This window comes from Falco rusticolus, chromosome 2 (genome assembly GCF_015220075.1).
Source record: "Falco rusticolus isolate bFalRus1 chromosome 2, bFalRus1.pri, whole genome shotgun sequence".
Taxonomy (NCBI): domain Eukaryota; kingdom Metazoa; phylum Chordata; class Aves; order Falconiformes; family Falconidae; genus Falco; species Falco rusticolus.
The window spans coordinates 112,256,967-112,272,961 of record NC_051188.1 but is presented as its reverse complement, the minus strand read 5'-3'; the positions used below and the strand labels follow the sequence as shown (position 1 = coordinate 112,272,961).

Sequence of the window (15,995 nt, the reverse complement as noted above, 5' to 3'; positions counted from 1 at the left end):
GGTTTAGGGTGTCACACAGCGTAATCAAGAGATGGTCAAAAGCAAACGAGAATGATCAATAATGCTGTTGACTGGTCAGAAATGAAAGATCAGGATCACTGAAGGAGACATCTTTGAACTCTCTATTTTCTTCACTTTGGAAAAACATGTTGTCTGCCTAGACAGCACAAGCTGCTTCTGAAACAGACAAATGTGCCTTTGCTCCTAAAGCATGGGTACCAGTTAACTCCTGGGGAGTTCTGGGAGACATAACTCATGCAAAAATAAAGAAACAAACAAACAAACAAATAAATAAATTAATCCTGACGCTAAGGGAAAAAGGACAGAACTCATGCCAAAGTGCCAGAGTAAAAGAATTTTTTTTAAGCACAAAGTTGGCACAAATAAGTAAAGCAAGTAAAAAGAAAGCAGCACACTAAACCAAAATTAAAATCTTAAGTATTAGTTGAACAGCTTCAAGAAAACAAGTGGTCTGCCTCAGCCACACAGCTGAAAGAAAATGAATGTGTGACACATATTTTACCCACTTACAGTACAGAAGGACCATATGTAGGCAACAGGGAAAACTGTCCCTCCAGCCTCATTTTTTATCATAGCTAAGAGGTGTCCAAGTTTGTGTGCTTTTGCATGGGCATGCATCTGCCTCTTCCGAGCTACAAAAAGACAGCAAGTCTGCGGTTGAGACAGTCATCCTGAACAGCCACCAAACATATTTAAAATGTCACTAATTAATGAGAATTAAACATTAAGATTTAAGGAAGACACAGGGTTTTTTTTTCTGTAAATGCTATTCTCATATGCAACTGTAAGTCTTTTCTTCATAGACTAAGGGTCTAACAGTCAACCATGCACGACCCTTTTCTTGCCTTTATAATGTCTTGCTTCATGTAGTATTATATGAATGTATATTGTAAGAAATATTACATATAGTATCTTTTATTTTCACATATTCACACACAAGTATATAGATATTAAGTTTCATATGTTTTCATATTATTTTTGTTCAGAACATGTAACTGTAGAAACTGTGTTCCAACAAAAACTTGAAACCAGCCAAGTAAAAATAATGGGCTAAATTCTCTTGGTGAGCATAAGCTAGTGCACCTCTTTGATAAAATTACTCTGCTTTACACCAGCAGAAATTCTAAACCCATCCCATTGTCAGAGCAACCTCCATTTGTTAATATATCAGAAATCACAGCAGTACGCTGTTGTTAGACACACATGCACACACATACACACCATTTTCTACATGGCTGCACAAGTGCATTGCTGATTTGCTTATCTGCAGTCTGCCGCATTTGAAGCATTTTGTTTACTTAATTCAAAATCAATAAGCTTATTTCCCGGACAATAATTCCGACATTCTCTTGGAATAGCTGCTTAATTTTAAAGTCAAGTTCAGACCTTCATTGCAAAAGAATCTAATAACCCACAAATGAAGAAGCAGCCTGTTTGCACAAACACTGTTGGAACAGCCTGTAGAAGCAAGGTAGCTGATGGCTACAGAATGGTCAGACTGACAATCTGCACATCTATGTCTGCCAATATAGAATTTAATAAAAATTGCCTCTCCAGGCACTTCTTTATATAACACATATTTAGCTTATTAGTGCTGTCATTTGGGAGCGTGGTCAGCTTTTGAGCAAAATCTCACTGAATCCATTAACACGGATCACATCACAGCTGCCATTTTAGAATCGCGATGATTAGGCTTGAAGTTCAAATGATTTGATTTCACTTTAAAGCTTCAAAAGCAGCCTCTGGGGCAGCCTTATACAATTAATTTTTACTGAGGTCTGCTGGGTAATTTACTGTAGTCAGAGAATCTTCACTAAGGTAAGGTAATTGCCACTGGGTGATTTTACGGCACTCTGTTCAGTAGGAAGCAATGTGTTGGCTGGCTTCTGCTCAGGTAAGACCTGGAGGAAAGTGAAGATGCTGCTTCTGTGCAACAGCACGTGTCTGAGACATGGAGGAGGAATGAGCAGAATGCACTCACTTCCCAGATGTGGACCACAAGTTCTACTTGCCCTCAAAATGTCTTTTCAGGAGTATGCGTGAGGACTCGCAGTATACATCCTCACAAATACCGTACTGAGAAGCTTTCAAAATTGAAGTACTGCACCTGTGATTCTTTAATACAGGAACAAAGAATGCATTCTTAGTTTAGTCTGAATGCAGAAGTAAACAATGAAATGAAATATCCCTTTGAGATTTGTATTTATCATTTACAAGAAGCACTTCCTAATAATCAGTGGCAGCTAGGCTGACGAGCAAACTTCAGAGCAAAGCCACGGGGGATACAAGTCTATTTTAGGTTTCCTGTTGACAGTAAGGGTCAGGGGAAAAATAAACTCGGCAAGCAGTGTCATGCAACCACAAAACCTCTGCTGGCCAAGCAGAAACTAAATTATGGCTAAACCTTTCAGCACACCAGAAAGACCTGGGCAATTGGGCTGCACTGCAGTACACAGAGCATGACATACAGATGAGCAGGATTAAGCACAAGTGAGACGTAAAATAAATTAGTGATAAATAAAACTCAAAAGGCTGGAGGAGCTAATTATCCCACAGTCTGGAGTGGGGTACAGCATGCTTACCCCAAAAGCATCCCTATTAGTTTAATATTTGAAGCCTGCCAAATTAATCTGGAAAGCCCTGTGAAAACAAGGGCTGATCAAAAAAAAAAAAAAAAAAGGCAGCAGAAGGACTCAGACATTATTATTGTTACATACACATATACATTTTAAAAGAAAATTAAAACTTTCTTATCTTTAAAGTTTAGTCCTCACCTTCACTTCATGTAATGTAGTACTACCGGAGAAAGCTGATTTGATTGCTCTGTCACACTAATAAAAGGTAAGATTTGTGTAAGGGGAAGACGGAACATAGTATATTCCATATTGATATCACTGCTGATGGCATTACTGGCTTTCATTTTGTTAAGTTTACTTCCTGTTAAAGAATAAAAGCAGCTGTGTGGACTCATAAGCACCTCTACCTACATCACTCCGTGGACTCATTACAAATATCTGTTTCACATAGTCTCATCGTGTAGGACAGAATTAATTTTATTCTGTCTTTCACTACGCATAAATAAAAACTTGTCATGCCAACCATTACGTTGCTTTCCTTTTTCTTTACCTCTCATCCACTGGATGCAAAAACAATCTTGTAATTCCTACTGTTCTGTTGTTTTCCTTTTCCTAGCCTGTTTTTGGGTTTGGGTTTGGTTTTTTTTTTTTTGGTTTTGTTTTGATGAAGCCACAAATGTTTTGTTCATTGTCAGGGGCTACTTGCTTAAAAGAAAGATGACTTTTTTACTTTCAAGCATGATTATACAGGACAGAAATGGCTAGACAATGTATTATTGCCTTTTGTTTCCAACCTGTGATGATACACTGATAATTTGTAAGGAGCATCCATGTACCACAGATAAAACTTTTCAGATTATAGGAAGGAGTTTAAAAACCAAGTGCAGTTCTAGTGGGTGATGCCCCTTCATTGTGCATCTGTTCTCTGCCAAACTGATGCTCATCTGTGCTGTTCTGTTTGACCGTTTTAAGGTACTTTATCATTCTCCTATAGCTTCTGCTCATCTGAAATACCCCTGGGACATTCAGAACAAGCACCCTATGGAGCAATGCCATGCTACCTGGTTGTGATTTCGGAGCCTATACAGGACTTCAGATTAACAAATTCTCCTGACTTTTCTCATGGGTTCCCATAATTCATCTATTTTGTTAGCACTATATTTGAAGGGCTGTCAGGTGGCATTGAGGATATATTGGGTCAGCTCACACCGGGTCCTGTGAGCATCCCTCTCATTAATACAAATAGGATGTCTCTTACATGTTTGGAGTCTTATAGATTGATGGGAAAAAAGTTAGCACTTTCCAGTAATACCCACAATGATGGTGCACAGTACCAGGAGAAAAAAATCAGGAGGTCCAGTTCCAGTGCAGTGTACTCCATTCAGTCTTAGCTATTGTTCTAGTAAATCAGCCTTCTCCTCTTTTTTCCTTAAAGGCTTTCTACCGAACCACATCATTAGTTCCCTGAATCTCCCCTTTTTATAAAGTTTCCTTTAGAAACTTCTCCGGTATAAGACCTTTGAGTATGTTGACTGAGTTGAGTATATTGAGTATGTATGTAGGTGGTAAGGAAAAGGACAATAATTGCCAGTTCTTAGTCTTCTTCTCACGAATAAAAAAATACTGCTTTCTCCATGGTTTTAAAAGGTATTTCCACGCTCTCTTCTAAACTTGAGCTTCTTTTGGCACATTTCTCACTTATCTTTCCATATATAATGGCTCTATACTAGTGCTGGAGAGTATTAAACTGATTGGTAGAAAATGAGCAAGCAGGAATGATAGAGAATAATTAATTACTTGTGCACTGTGGCTTTTGGTAAGCTGGCAGTCTGAGGGGGAAGTAACATAAAGGACATTAGTAATTGTAAACACCCAATGAAGTTTGTCCTTGTTAGAGAAATTCAGTGAACGCACAGATGAGAGAAAGGTCATGTTCAAAACGAAGCAACAGGCATAGAGGAAGAGACACCCCACTGCTATTTAGCAAGGTAGTATCTTGCTACCTAGGGTGCAAATCAGAAGGAAACAACAAATGTTAAAGAAGCTTTATATACGAGAGCCACAAAAAAGCTTGTTTGCCTTATGATCTTTCGATGGTGGCACAAAGAAGATTCCTGCCTTTACCTTGAATCACATCACATTTCAGCCACTGTGACTTAGTTTAAACCTTGTATAGCTGTCATGTTTCTGTATCTACTGTTTCATTCAATGTGGTTCATCTCCTGTAGTGCCACCACCTTGAGCAGGGTAGCGGAAGAAGAGCAAGCAATTTGGAAGTGAAAGCATAGGCCAGCTCAGTGGCCGATGGCTGTGGGATTTCGAGTTCAAGGAAATGAAGCTGTTAAGGGTTCATGTCTCTAGTACAGATGCCATTTGAACATATTAGGGGAGGCAGGTGTTTATAGCCATTTGGTAAAGAAAGGCTTTGATGCCCCTCAGTAAGATGATGGGTAGAATGTTTCAGAAAACAGTTATTTTCAGTAGATTATTACTTGTGGATGCTAATCCACATCCTCTTCATTTGCAGACTTTTTTGCAGATGGAATTTTTAGCAATGCTGTCAGCTTCTATGCATGGAGTGCTTTTGCCATCACTGCATTTTGCATGTGCTGAGTCTCAGATGCTCAGATAGAAATATCCCTGTTTAGAAACACATTTTATATGCCAGCAGTCCTTGACATGGTATCTCAGGACCTAGTTGCAGCAACTGGAAGCTTGTCTGCTTTATGGATAAACTTGTCTGCTTTGTAACAGGTTGATTACCCCTACCCTAGGAACAGATTCATGAAAGGTCTCTCCCCTTCACCTGGTCTGACAATATTTCGCAGATGCCTGGTTTTGTCTGCTGGCAATCAAAAGTGCAGGTGTTCTGCAGAAATCCAAATAGCTGTCCCCTTAAGAATGGTGGGTGTAATGCAAGTGATTATGAAAATGTCATCTGATGGTGAAAAAGTGTTCACCTGAGTGTCCCACAGTTTATAAGTGAAAAAAAAAACCCTGACTCAAAGGACAACATGACTTCAGAGTGTAACGTACAGATACACAGGCAGGTTCATTCAGCTTTGGAATGATGCACTGTGGAAAACATCGTTTCCAGAAATCCTGTTTGAAGAAAATAAACCAGTATATAGAAATACTGGATTATCTAGAATAATATCCTGTATAGACAAGGCCTAAAAATAAATTCTAAAGGGCTTTTTCTCCTGGACTTGTGTTATTAATAGCATTACACAGAGATTCATTAGCAAGATTCAAAGTTACTGAGGCAGGCTACTGTGAACTTTGTTTCTTCATACCCTTGTTTCAGGTTTCTAGATACTTTCAAGGAAAATTGTGAGCTACTATGATTTTGATTTTTAAGAAATCTTTCACATTGCTAGAATGACAAAGATAAAACACAAATGCATTTCCTCTCTACCATTTCTCAAAGCAAATCAGCAACTCAGATTCAGTGTTTTCACTGGTAAAGCTCTCATTAAACTTTTTAGACTTCTGTAAAAAATAAACCCCAAAAAACCAAAACCCATCAACCAACCAAATACAAACCAGAGAAGCTGGCTAATAGAAAAACATTACCCATCCATACCATACCAGAGATTTTTCTAATTTTCCCATGATAAAAACTCTGAAACAAAACACCACTATAAAAAGAAGCATATATAACGTGTATTACTTACAGTGTATTTCTAGAACCTGCATTGCTATCTGAGGTGTAGAGTTTAGCGACTCATGATCTACTCTGCAACTTACAACTGCACCATCATCATTTCGATCTGCTAGGAAATCCAGTGTGCTGCTGACTGTGAATGTTTTACGATTTGCATCTTCTTCTTTTAAAAATTTAACATCTGAAAGAAAGAAGAAACAAACAATTTTCTCCAATATTTTTAGGAAAATTAGTCCAGCATTAGACAGCTAAATTATCTATCACACTGTTGAAAAGACACCTCTTTCATATCTGTATTGATCTCTTTAAAACAAAAGTAATTAGACTGTAGTTGTTCCTCAATTTGCTCCAATTGTCAGAGCAGGAGACATATATTGAAAAATAAAATTTTAAAATTGGTTACATGACGCTGCACTCAAGTGGAATTTTCTTTCATCATTATCTCTCATATGTTTAGGGCCAAATTTGATATAAACTTTCTCTGTAGTTTAGTAAAAAAAAAGTGTCCTCCTCCCACCCTCACTTCCCTTATGTATATAGTGTCATTAAGTATTACATTTTCCAAGTCCATGCTTATGATCTTTCATAGTAATGCAATATATGGATATTACTGAAGTCATGTGAACTAAGAGTTGTATGCATGTAGTCACATCAATCCTGTGCTTACTTTGTTCATTGATTATTTTTTTGTTTGTCCAGAATTATGGTAATTTATGATTAAACTAAACCAAAGTTTATCAAAGCTATCAATGGTTGTGAACTGTAAATAGAGCACATCATAGTATTCACTGGAATCTACAGACAAGTCCCAAGAAGACTGGAAATAAAATCACTTCAGAGACCTTCCACTCACTGCTTTATATCATGCTAAATTTGCCCTCTGCTTTTGTGCAGATTCAGTCTGCAGATTAATAAGTATTCAACTCATCTCAAGGTTCAAATTCAGAAAGTTCTGTTGTAGGACATATCTGTCAGATCAAAGCTGAAGATCCCAAAGACTGAACATTTATTTTAAAAAGTTTTAATGCATTAACTGCAATGAGGTCTTCTTACACATCATTTAGAACAGTTTTACTTGGTTCCCAACTACTTAAAATGCTTATTGATTTTAATTTATTTCAGCAAAATAGTTAGCTCATTATATTGATTTGTTACAATGAAAGCCTTTGAAGACATCTATAAATACATAAACACATATACTAAATTACACTGAGATTGCATATGTCCTCTGTGTCCTAAAAAATGAAGTGAGAAGTTTCAGTTTTAAAAATTATACTAACTCCCATTAGAGAAGATGACCTAAATAAAATTTACATGAAATATAAGTTTCAGAAAGCAAGTCTTAAATGGCTTAAGCTACATCACCTTAAATTTAAAATACCTCTGAATTCAGAAAGGTACTCTTTTTTTGTTGTCTCCAGATAGACCAAGACACTACAAAGACACACATTTTCCCCTAAGAAATAATTATTTCTTGCATACAAGCATTTTCCTGCCTGTTGTTTGCTAGGCTTTAAGAGATTTCCATTTCTGACTATTAATATTTAGGGATCAGTAGGTGAGAGAAATATTGACCACGGCTAAAGTGCAGTTATTATAATCAAACAACCAATGTCTTCACTCATATTTAAAGCAAACACATGAGATTTTTTTCCCAGAGTTAGGTTTCCAAATTTAATAATAAGCACCTATATAGATAGCCTTCTGCTTATAAGAAATGTACACATTCCTTTGTTTACTGATTTCAGTAGGAGGACAGACAGCTCCCGAAAACGTCAACTTTAATTTCAGTGAGAGGTTGTGGATGCTTAATCCCTTAGAAAAACAAAAGCAGTTAATTTCCTAAACGGATGTTTAGAAGTCTTCCTCTAGACATCTATTGTTTGAAAGAGTTCAACTCTTGGAGTTGATTACCTCTGTGAAAAGGATGTGATACTATTCTATAAACTGTTGACATCCCCAGCAGAAATACTTAGCTTGTCCACTTTATCAGCTTTATCTTCTTAAAAGTTTCTTCATAGCAAAGTGAAGGTGTAATGGTAATGTATGCTAACGGAATGTAAGCCCACCTGGTTGTAAGAGCAGTGCAGATCAGGTACTGGGTGTGTTAACAGATGCTAGCGTTCCAAATATTCACCCAGGTGTTTTACAGAGCTTTTAAATATGTCCACTGTTGTCCATTACTTAATTTATTTTCTTGCTACTCCTCTCTCTCCTAAATACCCCCTGATTTTTTTTTTTAAATGATACGTTACAGAGGCACTTTGTCTGGAAATCACTATAATGAAACAGGTTGGGGGATGACTAGATAGCAAGTAGCTTTGTAGAGTAGGAACTGAGGTCTTGAGGACAAGTTGAATATTAGTCAACAGTTTGCCCTTACAGGGTTGTAAGCTAAAAAAGGGCTGCCCTGCGTTAATAATAGCATGGCCAGCAAGTCAAGACAAGTGATTCTTCTCCTCTATTCAGTACTTGCGTGGCTGCATCTAGAGTACCAGGTCCACTTCTGGGCTTTTGGGTACAAGAAAGATATTGATAAACCCGAGTAGGTTCAGCCAAGAGCCATACAGATGGTCAGTGGTGGGAGCATAAAACATACGAGGACAGCTTGAGATAGATGAGTTTGTTCAACCTGAGGAAGACTAAAACCAGATCAAACTGCTGCCTTCAAGTACTTAACGTGTGGTCATAGAGAAGAAAAAGCCAGAGTCCTGTCAGAGGCATACAGCAAAAGTTGAGGTACAATGAACACCAGTTACACTAAGGAAAATTTCTGATTATGTATCATGAAGTATCTACATATAAAGAAAATTCTCCACAATCAGGGCTTTGAAATGCTTGAAACATCTAGCCCAGACAGACTATGGAATCCCTGTCCATGGAGATTTTTCAAAATTGGATTGGAGAAGACCTTAGCAACCTGACTTAAACTTTGAACCGAGGTTGGGCCAAATGTCAACTATGGGCCCACTTCCATCAGTCTGTCAGATAAATGCACATACAGATATGCTTGTACTAACTAATACAAGTTTATATCTCACAAGTATAGATGTTTGATAGTGAAAATAATAAATAGAAATGATAGAATGCCTAGCATTCATTGTTCATTGTCATCTATTTTTAAAAGCACACACTTTTAATTATATATATTTTTTATATATATATAAACACTGTAAGACCATTCTGCTGTTGCAAGGCAAATATAATTTCTGTTTACATTTTAAATCAAGTTCTGACATGAAATGACCTTCTTATCTAAACAAATTTAATCTTCGGTTTAGAGGTTTATCAAGACAAAATGTTTTGTGCCTCTGAGTTCTTTGTGTATGCTAAAATATACATAAACTAATTCAAAATGACTTAATCTATTGCAACAAAACAAACATATTATCTTATCTACTTTTGAAGCCCAGTTTTGTTAGGGGAAAAAATAAAATACAGTAAAAATATTCCTGAGACCTAAAAACATACTTTTTACATAGTATTGTTGACATAGTAGGTAAAAAAAATTATTGAAAAAATAGGGGGTTTTTTTTCAGAAAAATTATGTATTTAGCTGCTCCGGTATTTCTGCTTTTAATAATCTTCTGGAAATGCCACCAGAATGCTAAAGTACAGATCTCTTATTTAATTTGGTGCATCTATGTGAGAGACAGAACACTAAAGCAAAAGGTATGATACCCAGTGCTTCCCATTCAGTCCCTCTCATTACTAACACTTGCTCTATCAAACAGTATTCCTTTACCAGATGATGATTCCTTTTTTGAGTAATAGCAATGGAGCTACAATTTTAGAATGGCTTTTCCCCCTTTGGTGCAACTCTGAACTCAATGCATCATTTATTCTTTCGCACCATGTATAATACACTGTAACACAATTGGATTTACTGGTGCTAGACAGACGAACTCCTAACCTTTAATGTCAGCTGCATTAGCATATAATTTCATATCTATTTTCTCAGATTTATCATTTCACCTTTTACAGTGCACAAAGCTAATGTAACTTCTGCTGATGCCACTGCAAACTGGTTAGGTTATTTTATTTCTAACCTTTCTGAAATGGCAATGTGCTCTTCAGAAGACCTAGAAAACGAAACTGAAATGAATGTGCTCAGTGCCTCCCTCTCATTTCTGTTTGGTTGTTGTTTCTTTTCCCCTTTATCTTTTTCACACATCATCTTTGTTCCTTCCCCATCTCCTTTATTTTAAAAAAATAATCCCTTGAGGAACTGTTGAGAAGAGCAAATTAGTTAAAGGGTCAAATCACCAAATTGCTTGCTGGCTTCAATTACATGTCAGCTGAAAGAAAGGCAAAGTTATTCCACCAGATTTTAAAATATAATTTTAAAAATAACATCTTTTCAGATGTGTTGCCTTGCTGTTAGACCAACTGCATCAGTGGTTCTCTTAAAGTATTGACATTGCTTAGAGTAATTTTCAATATTTACATGTCTTGAATACATATATTCATCCTCTCATCTTTTCTGGATGACAGAATCTGTGCTGTGCTATGTGTGTTAGCTGTGCTGCTAAATTCTTCTTTTTTAATTACATTTGATGAGGCACTGCTTTTCTTCCAGCAATTTCCTCAAATTTTCCAGTGGCTGAAAAGAATGGTTCTGTTTCCTCATTTTCTACCCTTGCTACAAGTGCTCAAACACATTTCAAATGACTACAGCCTAAAATTCCTGTCTCCTTCAACACTACCCTGATTTTCATCAGAAATCTAAAGACACTTCTAGAAGGGACTGGGTTCCTTGAACAGTCAACTGCAATCTCCTTTATTTACCAATTTTATATCAGAGCTCTGGTTATGTACATTGAACTGTGGTAGAGAACAGCAAAGGAAGATTAATGGATTCTGTAATTAACACTGTGATTTTGTTTGAGGCAGTTTATTGAGCTAACAACATCCACAATGTCAGACAAATATGAGACAAAGCAGATAAAAGTTGTGTTTGGGTTTTTTTGAAAAGCTACACAGAAAAGGTGGATTTTGAATGATTTATTGATTTAGTCTTATAGCAGAATGAACAGAGGTGACATGAGTAAATACTACCACCTTATGCTTTTTATTCATCTACTGTATAATGGGCATCTCAGTTGGCTGTGGAAGATGTGACTAAACCTTCCATTATAGAAAGCTTTCTCCACTCATTCACCAAAAAGGATTTTAAACTATCCCAGTATTTATGAGCATATGGACTAGAAAACTAAGTTTTAAGTAAAATACATGCAAAGTGAAACAGAAGACAGAAAAGAACCAAACAGCTTTTATATGCAACTCCTTCCTATCTCACTGCATCCTCAAAGGCAAATCCTTGTTTTGAGCTTCAATTTTAGTCACCTGATGACTTTTCAGTTACAGCAGTGTCCAGCTCCCCCAGGTCCCTGTGAAGTTCTCCTCAGCCACTTTAAAATCTATTTTCTCCCTGCTCCTCACTGCAGACTGTCAGCATCCGCGCCACAGCTGCAGGTTCCCAGTTTCCAAGCTGAGGTTCCCCTCAATTGTTACATCGCGACTCTTCCTCACTGGTGCTGGCTTTGTGGCTCCCCTATGGGAAATACAATCTCCTATCTCCTCCAGACGGTTCTGCCACAAATGGTCACTTTGAGCAGTGTAACATAAAACTGGCTATGACCAGATCAGACATACATCATATTAGAAAGGCAAAAAGACATGACAAGGTAAAATATCTGGTGTGAGTGGTATGGCTCTGATAACAATAATCCATAAACTGTTTCTCTATGGAGCATCACAGTTGAGTTTATCATGCTGAACAGAGTTCAGATCAATTCAAAACATCAGTTTTTACCATCTGAAGAAAAAGTAAAAAGATGGTTATATGACCACTCTAGTACTGTACAATCAATTCCTTATCTCTGTACTATATCACTGATTCATGTAACGATCAAATATGAGAAACACTACAAACACTATTTATATATAAAATTGAATTCTAAATGATGTGTAGTTTTGACAATTGGATCAAATTACATAAAAGTCCTTTTAAATACCTTTAACTTCTTTGTCGTTCTTGAACCATCTAATATCAGCTGCTGGTTTACTACCAGATGTCTTGCAAGTTAGCTGCATCCTCTCTCCCTCCATAACTGGTGAGGTAAATCCAGTAATTTGTGGCTTCTCCGGAACACCTAACAAGCAAAACAAGCAAAATGTCTCTGATAGTGTCAGCTGCTGCCATGAATATACAACCAACTTAAAGTTCACTTCTTCATACGCTCTAAATTCTGGAAACACAATAATTAGTTCTTTGCCTTGTGAGTGAACCCTGTTTCCTATTGCAAATAAACTGTCAGTCTGAAGTGTAGCTGGTTCTAAAGAATTAAAGAAAACAAATTATCTAATTTTCTAAGGGAAACACTGTATTTTTAAAACTATCTTATCTGCATTTATTCGGCGTGCAGGTCTAGTCTGACTTGCTATTATAGGGTTTAAACCGGTCTTCACAGCAAGCAGGATGACAAAGTGTATTAGAAGTACAGGGGTGAAAATAAAATGTAACTGGCAACAAAAACCTGAACTGATCTAAGTTCAGAGCACATGTTTAGAGCATGAATTATGAAGATTTTAATACCAAATCCAGGGAAGAGGTCAGACTAAAATAAATATAGGAGTTACTTTATCTTCAGAGAACACATAATCAAAAGACCAACAGGTATAATCACAATTCCATTCGCTACGGAGAATTCTTCAGCTAAATCCAAGTTATTTTGAGGAGGTCATATGATCATGACATACTATACATGTAATATTAAATTTGGAAATAGTTGTTTTTCAATGAACCATGGAAAATTAAAAAAAAATAGAGAAGATAATTGGGAAAAATATGATCACTACTTGTATAAATCCATTGGACTACTGAAAACACAAGAATAACTTATTTTAAAGTGATCCTGACAACCATAATTTTAAATTCTCTGCAAATGTCATTGTTGTAACTTGCATCTGCAGTACTTTGATGTGTTCATATTTGTGGCTAGAAAAAGAGACCAGCCACAGTAATTGACCCTGTGCCCTGTATTTCACAATTTGGTTTGTTTACATCTCTTTTCCAAAATGAGAGATTATGTACATGAAACCCAAGCAGCAGTCCCTAGAACATAGTATATTTCTGTAATAAATATACTCCTCTCTTTCAGGACACAAAATGATGTCTACTATAATACCTTGACACTTAAATATTCTAATCCATAAAGAAGCAGTCGATAAAGAGGTTATTAGTACATAAAAAGATAGTTTAATTGATTGAAAGATGTACTACATTTCAATGGGAAATAACCTCTTCTCAGATAGAAAGTGGTCAAAGAGTTTACAATGTTAATTTGAAATAGAAAGTTACAAAAAAAAAAAAAAAAGACAAAAAAAAGACAGGCATCTTAAAGCTTGCAGCTTGCTTTCTGGGAAGGTTAGTAACTGATGTTGGGAAAATTTCATGAAATGCTTCCCCAAAATGAAGGTAGAACTAAAAGAACTGTGAAAGATCAAGCTACTTTGGTTAATTAATATTGAACTGTGAAAGATCAAGCTACTTTGGTTAATTAATATTGTCTAGATCTTTTTTTATCTTTGTAACACCTTTCTATGTCTTTCTGCCATTTAAAAGGTTGAACTGGTCTACTCATCTACTGTTTAGATCATGAGATGCCTCCCTACAGTAAAGACCAAAGGTAGGCAGTTGTTATTGCAGAATATTCTGCTTTGAGTGGGTGTTTTTTGTCCTTAATGGCAAACTCGTGAGGATTTTTGTAAAATAGTCTCACAGGGACTAAAAGGGAGACATATTTCATATCCTATGCACAAAACCAATTCCCTGGCTGGATTAATGTGAATATTACTGGCACAGAGAACATCTTACATTAGTCCTATTAAATTCATCTGTCTGCCTGTCTACGTATAAAAATAAAACAAAAGGAAAGAAAGAATCAAGTTCAGGGACAGAAAAAGGAGAAAAGAATAAAAATCAATCTGTAAAATCATATAACCTCTTAGGTACGCAGGTGTGTTTCAATGAACTATAGCAATTTCAGCTGATTGGGCTACTGACATTCATAGAATCATATAAAGCTTCGAGCAGAAACTTTATTTCCTGGGCATCTCTCGAAATCTATTGCTTTTCTATGTGTATCTATAACCTTTGGGGAAAACAGCAGAGCATTTAGAGGATAAAGCATAGAAGCAGCAGCAAACCCAGTGAAGATACGCACTTTATAGAGAAAAAACGAGGCAGAATGAGCCAAGAAAATGCACAGCTAAGGAAAACCAATAAAGCTCTAAAGCCCGTTTTGATTTCATGCTCTCTGATTTTCTCCCCTTTGCCCTATACAATACATTGTTAGGAGATGAACACATGCACCTTCTTCGCACTTCTGGTGCTTGGGATGTAGAGGTTATGTCCATTTTATGGAGCACTCATACGGTGGTATTTGTGTGTGCTCCCTAATTCATTTCCTGCCACAGTGCAACTAGTAAGAGGGATGTTATTTTTCAGCACAGCAGTATGAAACAATAAACTTCAGGGAAACAAGATCAGACATTTACATTTATCTTCTGCCAAGCTTTAGAAAACTTTGTTCTTATCATAATTTTCCAAAGCCTGAGAAGTTTAACACTTGCTTCTTTATGCTCAGCTCTTTATACTTACCGAGAACAGTAAGAAAAGCCTTGGAAGTCTTGACAGGCATAGTAAATAAAGAGCAGGTGTACTGCCCTTCATCCGACAGAGACACATCACTGACACTGATACTCAGTTCATGCCATGAGGCTCGGACCAACTCAATTCTGTTGTCCCTCAGAGCTGAAAAACAAAAAATCGTGTTATAAGGTAGGAAACAGGACGTTAACAAAGCATGGTATATTGTACAAGAGACTCTATGAGTAGCCTAGTGAAATCACACCCTAGAATACAGGGGTATGGACACAGTTGTCTTTATGCATAGTAGTTTGCTTTCTCTGTGGAGTAAAGAACAAGACTCCAGCAAGTTTTTGAATAGCTTACTGCCTTGTATATCAATCTAGAAACTAAGGAACTTTAGTTACCTTTGACCTTCCCCTAAAAATACTAACACTGACTTTGATTTCTGCCCCCTAGCAGCTTTGTACAGCGTCTAAAATAACTCCTTCCTAAATCCATTTTTTCTTTCATGTATTTATCAATGTGGGTGAATATTGAGAATCCCTTTTTTTCTAGTAACAAACCTTTTGCAAGTAAGAAGTCTAGCACTGCATAGCTTGCCTATAGATTTTTCTTACATCCGCTACTACTCATATTGAATGGGAACATCAGATTTCTGGAATGCTGTAAGGGTATTTCTTATCATGAATATGTTGAAAGTTCTACTTCTGCATGCATATACAATACATCTAAAGAGTTCAGGTAATTGAGTATAGTGGCTTTACTTTACTCATCTTCTATCAGAATATCCTTCCTAGCAAGATTTTCTTTGCATGAAACCACTGAGGGAAGAGGAATAGGTAGATGTACTTAAATTCAAAATGTCACTTTAGCTAATGTTTTAAACTTTTAAATATTTTAAAGGTTATATTTAGAGTAACCCACATTTTCTTCTGAAAAACAGTCAAAACATTTCCAAACATTAAATTTCTCTGTATTAAAGCTGTTTCAGGAATCTACATATATTAATCAAGTCTTTCCACAGCACAGAAATACTAGCATCATAAGTAAGTAAATGACATAATTCTCCTAAGCG

The 15,995-nt window shown here is 36.5% G+C and overlaps 1 protein-coding gene across 3 annotated transcripts in view; it reads right to left on the bottom strand.

The window, feature by feature from the left end:
• The window catches only part of CADM2 (cell adhesion molecule 2), a 669,939-nt gene that overhangs the window by 115,261 nt on the left and 538,683 nt on the right, over window positions 1–15,995 (bottom strand). For all 3 annotated transcript variants that reach the window (XM_037377971.1, XM_037377973.1, XM_037377972.1), the window contains 3 exons: window positions 14,930–15,082; window positions 12,282–12,419; window positions 6,275–6,445 (listed from right to left, as the gene is read on the bottom strand). In XM_037377971.1, the coding sequence (XP_037233868.1) occupies window positions 6,275–6,445; window positions 12,282–12,419; window positions 14,930–15,082 (462 nt within the window). The remainder of the gene's footprint in view (window positions 1–6,274; window positions 6,446–12,281; window positions 12,420–14,929; window positions 15,083–15,995) is intronic.